Consider the following 12,159-nt stretch of genomic DNA (forward strand, 5'->3'; position numbering starts at 1 on the left):
TTCCCCCCCCCCATTCCTCCCCCTATTTTCTCTTCACAGGACATGAGACTTCACAACTTGCTAAAAATGAGCTTTCCTAATAACTCAGGACCTACCCATCTAAGAATAAACCATCCTAGCCATGAGAGATCAGACAAAACCTGAGACCAGGGACTCCTTCTATTCTAAAATGCTTTCTCCTGAAAAATCACAAAGCTAAAGGGAAAAGTCAAGCTGAGAACTGCTTAGGGCAAACCAGCCTCCCATTCTATTCAAAGTCGTCCCTCTGCTCACTGAGATAAATGCATATATGGTTGCCTCCTTTGGAGAGGCTCATCAGAAACTCAAAAGCATGCAGCCATTTGTCTCTTATGTTCCTATGACCTGGAAGCTGCCTCCGCACTTGGAGTTGTCCAGCCTTTCCAGACCAAACAGACATTCATCTTACATATGTTGAATGAGGGCTCATGTCCCCCTAAAATGCATAAAACCAAACTGTGCTCTGACCACCCTGGGCACACGTTGTCAGGCCCTCCTGAAGCTGTGTCATGGGTGCTTGTCTTCGATCTTGGCAAAATAAACTTTCTAAATTAACTGAGACCTGTCTCAGACATTCGGGTTTCACACATGTATTCCTGTGCCCTGCATCCTTCCTCCCCCCGCTGGGTTTCCTCACACTGTCCCCACTGACCTTGTTCCTGTTCCTGTCCCCAGGCCCCTCTGTGGGTCTTTTTAATTGTAATCTTGGGAGCGCCTCTTCCAGGGCTGGAGTCTGTGGGGTCCCCTGGGAGCTGAGGTCTGAAGTCAGCTTCCCCTCCTCACCCCGTGTCTGGGTTCAGTACCTGTGTGGGCAGTGGGAGGCGGTTCTGCCACCTGGGCCAGAGCCAGGGTATCCTGCAGGGAGGTGGGCATCCTGGGGGGACTCGGGGCACCGCTGCTGGTTCCGCCCTCCTGTCCAGCATCAGCTCCTTCCCTGAGCCTGTTTCTCCCTCTGAGAGGAGGCTGTGGTCTGTGTGAACCACACTCTCTGAGCCTGAGGGGCCACCAGAGGTCGGGGGTGCTGTGGGCTCCGCAGCCTGACGAGGAGTTAGCCGGGGCTGAGGAAGGAGGTCGGGACTGGGGCTCCTCCTGTCTCCTGACCCAGTGGGAGCAAACACAGGAGGATGAGTGCATGATTCCGACGCTAGGATCTCCTCCGCAGGCGTCCCTGCTGAGTTTGTTTCCCTGCAGGGAACCCACCCACAGGTGAGTGAGGGTCTTGTCCTGTTGCCTCCTCTCTCTCCCCTGTAGCTCCTGCTCCTGTTGCTGGTTCACGTCCCCATTTCTCTTGTTCATCAGCACTTGCTCTTCCTCCTACTGTCTGCCTCCATCAGCGTGTAATTGTTTTGTCTGGGTTTTTGGAGGGGCATCTCTCTGCTGGTGTGGGTCTCTCCTCACTCTTATCTTGTTCCTTTGACCCACGTCTCTCTCTCCTTGGTGTCTTACTCCCCTTGTCCTGTCCCCCTCCCTCTGTCTGGGTTGGAGACTGGGCTCTGGGTCCCCGGGGTGGAGAGTGGTCCACAATAGGAAGACAAGGATGGATGTGTGGGGAGAGCGAAGGTGAAGGGCTAGGAAGGAGGGGGCTGATGTGGGATGGGGTCCTCTCATCCCCAGGAGAATATTGCAGAGATGCGGTCACTTCTTCCATGTTGTGGTTTCTAGGAAAAAAAAATAAAGTCATTAGCTAAACACCCAGGAGAAAGGTCTGAAGTTAGAGGGCAGGAAAGTGAGCCAGTGAGATGCAGGAATAAATTCAGCTGTATTTCATAAAACAATCATTATTCATTCATCACATGGTTACTGAGAGTACAGTAGATGCCAGGCACCATTCCCAGTGCCAGGGATCCCACCACGAGCACAGAGGTACCAGGGAACATGGGTCCTACTCCGGAAAGCAGGAAAAAATGTCTTCATGAAGAGCATGGAGCACACCTCCTGGCTTTGTGTGCTGTGGGAGTCAAGGCAGGGAAGGGGAGGGAGGAGGAAGGATTTCAACTCTAAATGGGCCGAGACAGTGAGGGAGGGAGCAAGGCAGGGCCTGTCTGGGAAGAGCCTTCTGCATGGAGGTGAGAGCAGGGACCCAGGCCCTCGGGTTGGCCTCGTCCTGCCGTGTGAGGGAAACCCGCAGGGAGGCCAGGGACCAGGAGTCCACAGAGCTCTGGGGAGGGCAGAAGGAAAGGATGTCTGGGTGGTGATGGACGGCCTGTGGATGAGGTCTTGCATTTCCTCTGGAAGTTTGTGGCTTTATTCTCGCAGGGGTGGGGGACTAGAGAGGACTTAGGAGGCAAGTCCAGTTGGGGACCCGTGCCGTCCTCCAGGGCAGCTGCAAAGATGGTGTGGCCAGGCAGGGGCTGGCAGGGGTGAGCGACGGTCAGGGGTGGATATGTGGGGTGGATGTTTTGGAAGAAGAGCCAGCAGGAGTTTCCAGTGGTTGGGATGTGTGTGTGAGAGGAGAGGACTCCAGAATAATCCAAGTGCTGTGACCTGGGCAGCTGGACAGACCTGTCTTTAACCGAGCTGGGAAGGAGGACAGGACAAGTGTTTCTCTGGGGCAGACCAACAGCTCTGCTTGGCCTCTTTGGGCAGAACAGCCGCACTGGCCATCCGGGGGGATGCTGAGTACACAGTGGGTGTAAGAATCTGAGTTCAAGGAAGCCATCCCGGAGAGGGAGACAAATGTCCTTAGTGACCCACATAGAATTGTACGAGTTACATCTGCAGAACCTGTCCTGGAAACCCCACATAAACCCCCTCATCAGAGGCTCAGAGGCATGCCACAATTATCCTCCTTCCACGGCGGACACAGCTACGTCTGCAGAGTCACAGAGAGATGGACACGACCCACAGTAGCTGGCAGCCGGGCTGGGTCTTGGACCCATGGCTTCAGATGCCCTTTCCAGTTTTCTGTCTATTTTCAGTTTCTGCAAAGAAAACTTATTTCTAGAGAGAGTCATTTGTTACATGGATGTGCCATAAGCATTTCTGAAGAGACATAGAGATGTAAACATGGAGGGAAAGGAAGAGAGAGATGGACAGAGAGAGAGAATCAGAAACAGACAGAACGCATGTCTCTGAAGGTGCAGGTGGCCCGTGCCTCTGTACACGGTAGTGGGGCTGGGCGTCTGTAAACAGGAAGGGGAACTTCTGTGTGAATTTCTGGGGGACTTGGTTTGTTTTGTTGGTTGGTTGGACCTCGGGTCCATATGGCCAAGATGGTGTTTGAAGACTGTGGGAACAGCAGTTTGCTTCTATAGAAAACCCCCACCACATTATAGGTAGGTGTTGTTGGTGGCAAAGACCCCTGGGCACATCTTCTGGGGCACAAGTCATGCTCCACTCTGTGGGACACAGCTCAAGTGGCTAAATCCAAGCCTCTGCACCTGGGCAGGTGCGTAAGAGTTGAGGACATTACTCCAGGTCTTTGCACAAAGAACATGTCCTATGGAATGGCCTCATTTTGTCTTTGTAGCAAGAAAAGGACCTGAATACATCTGCATGCAACTGTCTTGTATTTGTGCCTCTCACCCTTGTCTTTTGTAAACTGAAGACATGCACTGGCACTCACAGTTCTGCACGGGAAGGAAGCTAGCACTGACCTCTGCTACACTCAGGTCAGGAGAAAGCTCTCCCCCCAGTAAAGGGGAAATCCTCTGCTTTCAGAACATGGAAACTGCTGCTGCATTTCACTTCAGGGGTATTGTTTTACTTAGTTAACATGCATCTGAGTATCTCACCGTGGGACCGTCTTAGAGATAGAGCAGAGAGCAAACCAGGCAGGAGCTCCCTGCTCTCAGGACACTCAGCCAGTGGAATAGAGCTGACGATTCAAAAACCACAGGGCCGGGTGCAGTGGCTCACTCCTGGAATCCCAGCACTGTGGGAGACCGAGGCAGGAGGATTGCTTGAGATCAGGAGTTCAAGATCAGCCTGGGCAACATAAGGAGACCCTCCATCTTCACAAAAAATTAAAAAATTAGCCAAGCATGGTGGTGTGCACCTGTGGTCCCAGCTACTCGGGCGGCTGAGGTGGGAGGATTACTTGAGCCCAGGAGGTGCAACTTACAGTGAGCCTTGATCACACCACCACACCCCACCCTGGACCACCCTGTCTCCACAACAGAAAAAACGCCCCACTAGATAAGCACGCAGGGTATCGGGGGTGATGAGAGCTGCGGAGTGAAAGCAAGCAGGGAAGGAGGGCAGCATGGGGGGCTTTGCAGCAAAGTTCTCAATGAGCAGAAGACATGTGGGGGAGACCTGAGGGAGGGTAGGCGAGTGGGGAAGATGCTCTGTGCAGACGGAGAAGGAAAGGTCCTAAGGTCAGATGCGTCTGGCTCACTCCAGGAAGAAAATAATAATAAAAGCGCCTTGGCAGATGAGACCCCCGGAGTCAGGGGTGAGGGCAGGCAGCTGCGGGAGGTGGAGTCGGGGGATCCTGGAAGGGCATTGGCCCTTGCTGGGAGTGCGCTGGGAGCCAGTGGCATATCCAGAGCACAAGACTGACACCACCTGGCTTAAGCTGCAGGCGATGCCTTCGCCCTCAGTCTGCTGGGTGAAGCCAGGGACCAATCAGGAGGCTGTCGTGACCCCAGCTGCAGCCCTCAGCAGCCCTCAGCAACACAGGCATTGTGCCAAAGAGGTGCCATGTGTATGGGAAGGGATCGCTGGGCGGGGTCAGGTGGGGGCCCTTCGTGGCAGAAGTGGACTTGAGCCGAGATCTCGCCACTGCACTCCAGCCTGGGCAACAGAACGAGACTCCGTCTCAAAAATAAACAAATAAATAAAAGATTCGGTGTCATATGGTACAGCCAAGACTTTGCCTGCTGAAGGGGGTTGTCTGAAGGTCTCTGACACATGAAACAACTCAGTTCTTGTTTTTGTGGTAAGGATACATACAGCACATATACGCAGTTCAATTCTAGGAGCCAGGAGGGCCCCTACTGCTACGTTAGGGAGATACGAAGGAGCGTCCCCTAATGTGTTCCAAAGCTTCAGTTGTTCAGATCTCATGAGTCGCACACAAAATAAGTGACTAAAGACATAGCAGCAGAGGTCTATAAAGAGATGTCAGTCAATCTAGCACATGTTTTTCGTATTCTCAGGTGACCAGGAACACAAACTCAGCCATGGAGACATGGGCGAACCAATCATCCACAAATGACTTCATCCTCCTGGGCATCTTCTCCCACAGTACTGCTGACCTTGTCCTCTTCTCTGCAGTGATGGTGGTCTTCACAGTGGCCCTCTGTGGGAACGTCCTCCTCATCTTCCTCATCTGCATGGACCCTCAACTTCACACCCCCATGTACTTCTTCCTCAGCCAACTCTCCCTCATGGACCTCATGTTGGTCTGTACCAATGTGCCAAAGATGGCAGCCAACTTCCTGTCTGGCAGGAAGTCCATCTCCTTTGTGGGCTGTGGCATACAAATTGGCCTCTTTGTCTGTCTTGTGGGATCTGAGGGGCTCTTGCTGGGACTCATGGCTTATGACCGCTATGTGGCCATTAGCCACCCACTTCACTATCCCATCCTCATGAATCAGAAGGTCTGTCTCCAGATTACTGGGAGCTCCTGGGCCTTTGGGATAATCGATGGCTTGATCCAGATGGTGGTAGTAATGAGCTTTCCCTACTGCGGCTTGAGGAAGGTGAACCATTTCTTCTGTGAGATGCTATCCTTGTTGAAGCTAGCCTGTGTGGACACGTCCCTGTTTGAGAAGGTGATATTTGCTTGCTGTGTCTTCATGCTTCTTTTCCCCTTCTCCATCATCGTGGCCTCCTATGCTTGCATCCTAGGGGTTGTGCTGCGAGTGCGCTCTGCTCAGGCCTGGAAAAAGGCTCTGGCCACCTGCTCTTCCCACCTGACAGCTGTCACCGTCTTCTATGGGGCAGCCATGTTCATCTACCTGAGGCCTAGGCGCTACCGGGCCCCCAGCCATGACAAGGTGGCCTCTATCTTCTACACGGTCCTCACTCCCATGCTCAACCCCCTCATTTACAGCTTGAGGAACCGGGAGGTGATGGGGGCACTGAGGAAGGGGCTGGACCGCTGCAGGATTGGCAGCTAGCACTGAACCCAGGGCATCCAGTGCCTGGCTCTGCCATCTCTTGGCTCTGGGAATGTTGGGTTAATAATTCTGTCATTTTCAGTCTTGGCTTCCTCATTAATAATGAGGATTGTGACACCCGCAGACTTGGAAGGTCTTTTTAAACACTACATCAGTTCGTTCTTTCTTTCTTTCTTTTTCTTTCTTTCTTTCTTTCTTTCTTTCTTTCTTTCTTTCTTTCTTTCTTTCTTTCTTTCTTTCTTTTCTTTCTTTCTTCCTTCCTTCCTTTCTTTTTTCTTTCTTCTTTCTTTCTTTCCTTTCTTTTTCTTTCTTCTTTCTTCTTTCTTTTCCTTTCTTTCTTTCTTTTTTCTTTCTTTCTCTCTTTCTCTTTCTTTCTCTCGCTCTCTCTTTCTTTCTTTTTTTTTTTCAGGGTCTTACTCTGTCACCCAGGCTAGAGTGCAGTGACACAATCTCGGCTCATTGCAGCCTTGATCTCCTGGGCTCAGGTGAGTCTCCAGCTCAGCCTCCTGAGTAACTGGGATACAGGTGCGTGCCCCACACCTGATGAATTTTTTAGCAAGAGATTCACTATTGTTGTAGAGATAGTGCTTTCTGGAGCTCCTGGATTCAAGCAATCCGCCTTCCAGAGTGCTGAGGTTACAGGCGTGAGCCACCACGCACAGCCAACATCAGTACTTTTATCTGATGAAGAAACAATTTTCCCCCCAATCTTTTGTGTACTAATTATTTTGTGCTACACATTGACAATAAATATAGGACGTTGTAAACCAGCACTGTGCAGAAATAAGGCGCTGGGATTGCTGTCACTCCTTATTTAAAATTGGAATTATTTCTACTAGACGAAGACGTTGAGCTGAGCCTCCTAACTCTCCTTGCTAATGTTTTATTCTGTGCTCACTCTGTGGGAGACATCGCTCTATGATCTATGTATAGACATATAGACCCCACCTGTATGATGTTTACATGACGTCTCACACCAGTTATAGCCCAGCACTAGGGTCTTAGATGAACAACTTACAGATGACAGAAAATAAGCCTTTATAGTTCTCTTTGGAGAATGTCTACTCTTCCCACTGGGAACGTCATAAAGACGTATTCGGAGCATACAAGTTGTCTTTGAGATGATGAGGGACAGGGTAGAGACGTGCCTGCTGTCTCCTCACCTCGCCCTAGCAGTGCGCACCGCTCTGTGTCAGCTCAGCGTCTGTAAGGAGAAAACTGGCTGAACTGCTTCCCCTTTGGGGAATGAAGACTGGAGCATGGTGACAGAATTTCATCTGCTGTTTGAAAACTGATTTTCAGTATTTCGGTTTGAACTATTTGCAGGACTTGTATCCATCCTTCCAAGCTCTGTACCTGTCCTTTGTCCATATTGGCAGTAGGATTCTCTTTTCACGGAAAAAAAAAAATCATCTCCATTGAAGGCAGAGAGAAAAGAGGCCAGAACTGGGCCTCAGAATTAGACTAAACCCCAGGGAGGTGTTTGCTGGGCTTTGGAGAGGTGGAGGGAGGTGGCACCCAGGGCCTACTGTGGGAGATGACTTTAGATTGCCCACTCAGCTTAATTCTCACAGAAAACATTCTGTGGTGAAAATATGATGCCCATTTTACAGGACAGGAAGCTACAGCTCAGATCGGTAAGTCCCTGCCTCATCGTCCAGTTTTCCTCAGGAGGTGTCTCCGAAGACTGGTGAAAATAGAAGTAACTTTCCTTAGTCACAGGGCTGCATGATTTTCCATTATGTAAATGGATCTTAGTGTATTCTGTGACCACTTGCTGATATCACTTAGGTAATGCTCAACCTACCAAATTAATTTCAACTCTATAATATCAAATATCTTTCTGTGTATTCTCCTCATTCTCATCGTATCTTTTTGCCTTGTACAAATTTCAATTTGCCCCAAATTCTCCTCTTCTAGGAAGCATCCCTGATTAACCTCAGATTTCTCTACGATTTTGCACTCCTCAAACCACAAGTACCCTGAGCGTTGCAACCAGAACTGTTTATCTATAGCCACGGAACCCCGAGACTGGAAGAAAATTTAGAGCAAACTTAATCCAGCCCCTTCCATGATGCAGAATTTTGGACACAGTCACCCAAGCAAAAGTTTTACCAGCCTTTGCCTTATCCAGTCCCATGATGGGGAATTCCCATTTCATTTTAATTGCATTTCATTGGCATAGACTTGATGTCCTTAATTCATTTCCCACACAAGGACCAGGTAATTCCATTGAAAAATATCTACTGAACACCACTACCAAAAATGTGGTAAGTTCTATGTCACAGAAAGTTTCCACAGCGTCCTCTTCTGTCCAGGCACACAATTCAATTCACTAACCAATACCGCTTATGAAACAAGAGTTGCATAACTAGTCTCAGTGTGAGCAACTGCAAACTTAGAGATTTGCAATTGTTAGAGATTTGTAAGAAAATAATAAACAGAAAGAAAATATGTGTGAGGGGGGGCAGGTGCGGTGTACACATCTGTAATCCAACTTCGGGAGGCTGAGGCCAAGGTGGGAAGATTGCTTGAGCCCAGCAGTTGGAGACCAACCTGGGCAAGGTGGTGAAACCCCATCTCTACAAAAAATACAAAAATCAGCCGGGCATGGTCCCTTGGGAGGCTGAGGTGGGAGGATTGCCTGAGCTTAGGAGGTTGAGGCTGCAGTGACCCATGATTGTGCCACTGCACTCCAGCCTGGGCCACAGAGCAGGAGCCTGTCTCAAAAATAAATAAGTGAATAAATAAATGAACAAAAAGTAAAAAGAAAATACATGTGAAAGCACAGGAGAGTAAAAGAAGCAAGAATCTTGCCAGGGTACCTGTGAGCTTTTGTTACTTGCTTCACTTTTGTGTATACCTGACATTTTTTATAATTAATAGTTTAATATGCTCAAGGCCAGTTTTTTTTGCCTACTGCCTTACCAAATCCTTTCCCATCAAGTTGTCCGTTCATTGTATTGGGTGGTTTGGGAGCATAGATGTGAAAAATCTTCATGGCAATCAGTTAGGTCCATGTTCTGTGTGTGTGAATATAAAATTGCTTGAAGCCAGGCGTGGCAGCTCATTCCTATAATCCCAGCTGAAGATGGGAAGCTGAGGCGGGAGGATCCCTTGAGCCCGGGAGTCAGACATTGCAGTGTCACTGTGCGCCAGCCAGGGCAGCTCAGACAGAGCCTATCTCTACAAATTAGAAATGTTGCATTTCAGCCGGGCAGGGTTTCTCATGTCTGCAATCCCAGCACTTTGGGAGGCCGAGGCAGGAGGATCACTTGAGCCCAGGAGTTTGAGACCAGCCTGGGCAACATGGCGAAACCCCATCCCTAGAACAAATAAAAATAAAACATGAATTTTAAATTTAAAAATTGTTCTACACCTCCATTTGGAAAGACTGTGTATGTGTTTGTGACATGTATGAAAGCTAAGCTGGCCTCTCCATAACCGCGGGACTCAGCTCTGTCCTGATCACGTTGCGCGCCCAAGTCTGACCCTGGAGGAATCAGTATCCGCTGCTGTCCGAGGTCAGCGCCCGTCCCCACCCAGGACAACCAACGGCCACAGGAGGGCAGCAGAGAGCGACGATCCCAATCAGAGGAGCGCACGGGCAGCCTGGGACGGGCGCAGGTGTTTACATTTGTTTGTTTTCTTTCTTATTTAAGTGACCTGTGCCGTCGTATTGGTGTGAAATAGCCCGGGCTGTGGCCATAGAGACAGATCTAGTGCCGGTGAAGGAGAGAGCGGAGTGGGGTCCAGGCTACTCCAGCCTCCCTCCTGCTGCCCTTGGCAAGGCTGCCAGCCTCTCTGTGCCTCGGTGTCCGCATCTGTCACGTGGGGTAATAACAGCATGGACTGCAGGGGGCTGGTGACAGTAAAGAGAGTGAGGTGCGTGGCGGCAGCGCAGGCCGGCCCAGGAGGACCCGGTGGGAGCTCCCACTGACTGCGGAGAGGATTAGCAGGGGCCCCGCTGACGACAGCCTGGGGGACATGCGGGGAAGGGGCTCGTGGGAGGGTGGTGGGAAACACCTGCAGGCAGAGGGTAGGTGCGATTGTGGGGACCTCAAAAGCCACACCCACAGCCAGGAGGCGCTGCAGGGCAGGGGCTGCAGCGGGGAAGTTCCCATGGCCTGAGGTCCCCATAGGCAAGGCTGCCCCCCAAATCCACAGCCATCCCCAGGCCCAACTTTCAGGGGTGCTGGGAGGTCTGCCTGTCTCCCAAAGACCCACTGTAGTCAGTGGCAGACCGGGACCTGCATGAGGGTGACCCAGGAAGGCAGGTCTGGGACTCTGCAGCAGGCAACTGTGCTCTCAGCAGCCGTGTTCCAGGGCCATCTGTCTGTGTGGTCCTGAGCTGACACCCGAGGATGACTCCCCACCCTCCACACATGGCAAAGTGCAATAGTAGCACCCTGGCCATGGCACGCTCACAGCCCCACCAGCACAGAACTGCAGGGAGCAGGGGCACACAGGGAGTGGACCAAGGTTTCGGCCTGTGGCAGGCCCTGAGCTCAGAAGGATGCAGGGGCTTTGCCCAAACCCATGCTAGGTGCAGGCTAGAGGGTCGCTCCAGGAGGAGGAAGAGCCCCGGGCAGATGAGGGGAGAGGCTGGTTCTGAATGTGTGGGAGACGCAGCCGGAGCCTGATGACTGAAAAGCAAGTAGAGGCTGGGGCCTCCTAGGAGGCAGTGAGGAGGGGGCAGCCCAGACCCAGTGAGATCACACCTAGGATGTCCCCAAGAAACCCTCAGGGGTGGGGGCAGGGTGTGCATCGTCACTGGGGGAGGAGCGGGGCGTGCATCATCACTGGGGGTGAGGCCAGGATGGGCATGGTCACTGGGGGTGGGCAGCCATGTGGATGAGCCCAGAGATCAGTGGGGAAAAGGGAGATGTGCCCAAGATTGACATCTAGAGGCGCCCACACCCTTACACACCCAGGTGCCCTGGCACGCACAGCCCTGCTCACACAGACGTGGGAGAGGGAATGACTGAGTGTGCGCACAGCAGGGAACAGATAAATGAATTTAAAGACATGGATAAGTTTAAAAGCTAAAGAAGGGCCCTGTGCAGGCCAATCCTGAGTGGAAATGAATGCAGGAGTCCAGTTACCCCTGCTGAGAGGGGAAAACCGGTGTTTTAAACTCAGGACCTAGAGTCCGGTGATCAGGAGGAAAGAGGTTCCAGATAAGACCCGGATAAGGAACTCCTCACCCCCTCCTTCCCCCAGAGACTAGAGCAGAGGGGGAGGCCCACAGGCAGCACAGCCTTCAACTCCTGGTTTCCCCAGAAGACACTGTGGGCATTTGACCAAGTGACCCCAGAGGCCCCCTCCAGGACACTGTGACAATTTATACCAATCTGCCTTTTGATCCTTGAGCGCTCCTCTTGGCGGGCCAGCTCACATGATGACAATGGCTCTTCTGGCCAACTTACCCAGACTCTGTCCTGAGGAGTAAGCAGGGCCCCGTCTACCCAGGGCCCTCCCTGTCTTCTGGAACACCCTGCGAGTCCTTCTGAGACAGTGGCCAGCTTTGCCCCAGCCCAGAGCAGCTGAGCCAGTGATGGAATGACTCTGATGACAGACAGCTGTGAGCTCCTGCTGTGGCCCAGGCCCAGGGCTCTAGGGGTCAAGGAGTCAGGAAGAAGAGCCGTGCCAGGGGGGATGCCGGCAGGGGGATGTTTGGGGGTGGGTGCCCCATCTCAGTCACATGGGCCACCTTCTCCACCTGTACTGAAGAACAGCCCAGAAAATTGGCTCTTTATCTTGGCTTCACTCACTCTGCTGAGGGGCGGGATATTCAGCAGAGATCTTAGAAACAGGACGAATCTCAGGGACAGGAAAGCTGAGAGTTTAGAGCCAGCAGGGACCTTTGAGATCATCTCATTCACCCTCATCTTGTTGATGTGAAAACAGGCTGAGATGGGAGTGGCTGGCCTGTGGTCACAGAGCGGGTCCCCAAACTGCCCAGAGCTTGGGTATGCATCGCCTCCAGAAACACACAACACTGGAAATGAATCCAGATGGCTTTCCAAATGGGCAAAGGCAGTGCCAACCCGGTTTCTCCTCCTGGACGCAT

The 12,159-nt window shown here is 51.7% G+C and overlaps 1 protein-coding gene across 1 annotated transcript; it reads left to right on the top strand.

Annotated features, from left to right (window-relative positions):
- Window positions 1-5,144: 5,144 nt before the first annotated feature.
- LOC707790 (olfactory receptor 2V2) lies at window positions 5,145-6,086 on the top strand. The gene has a single exon (XM_001103878.4). The coding sequence runs from the start codon at window positions 5,145-5,147 to the stop codon at window positions 6,084-6,086; it is 942 nt and encodes a 313-aa protein (XP_001103878.3).
- Window positions 6,087-12,159: the final 6,073 nt, after the last annotated feature.

This window comes from Macaca mulatta, chromosome 6, assembly GCF_049350105.2.
Source record: "Macaca mulatta isolate MMU2019108-1 chromosome 6, T2T-MMU8v2.0, whole genome shotgun sequence".
NCBI classification, from domain to species: Eukaryota; Metazoa; Chordata; class Mammalia; order Primates; family Cercopithecidae; genus Macaca; species Macaca mulatta.

Bases quoted from the DNA above. Each gene is read 5' to 3' on its own strand.
- LOC707790 (XM_001103878.4), top strand. From the start codon at position 5,145: ATGGAGACATGGGCGAACCAATCATCCACAAATGACTTCATCCTCCTG.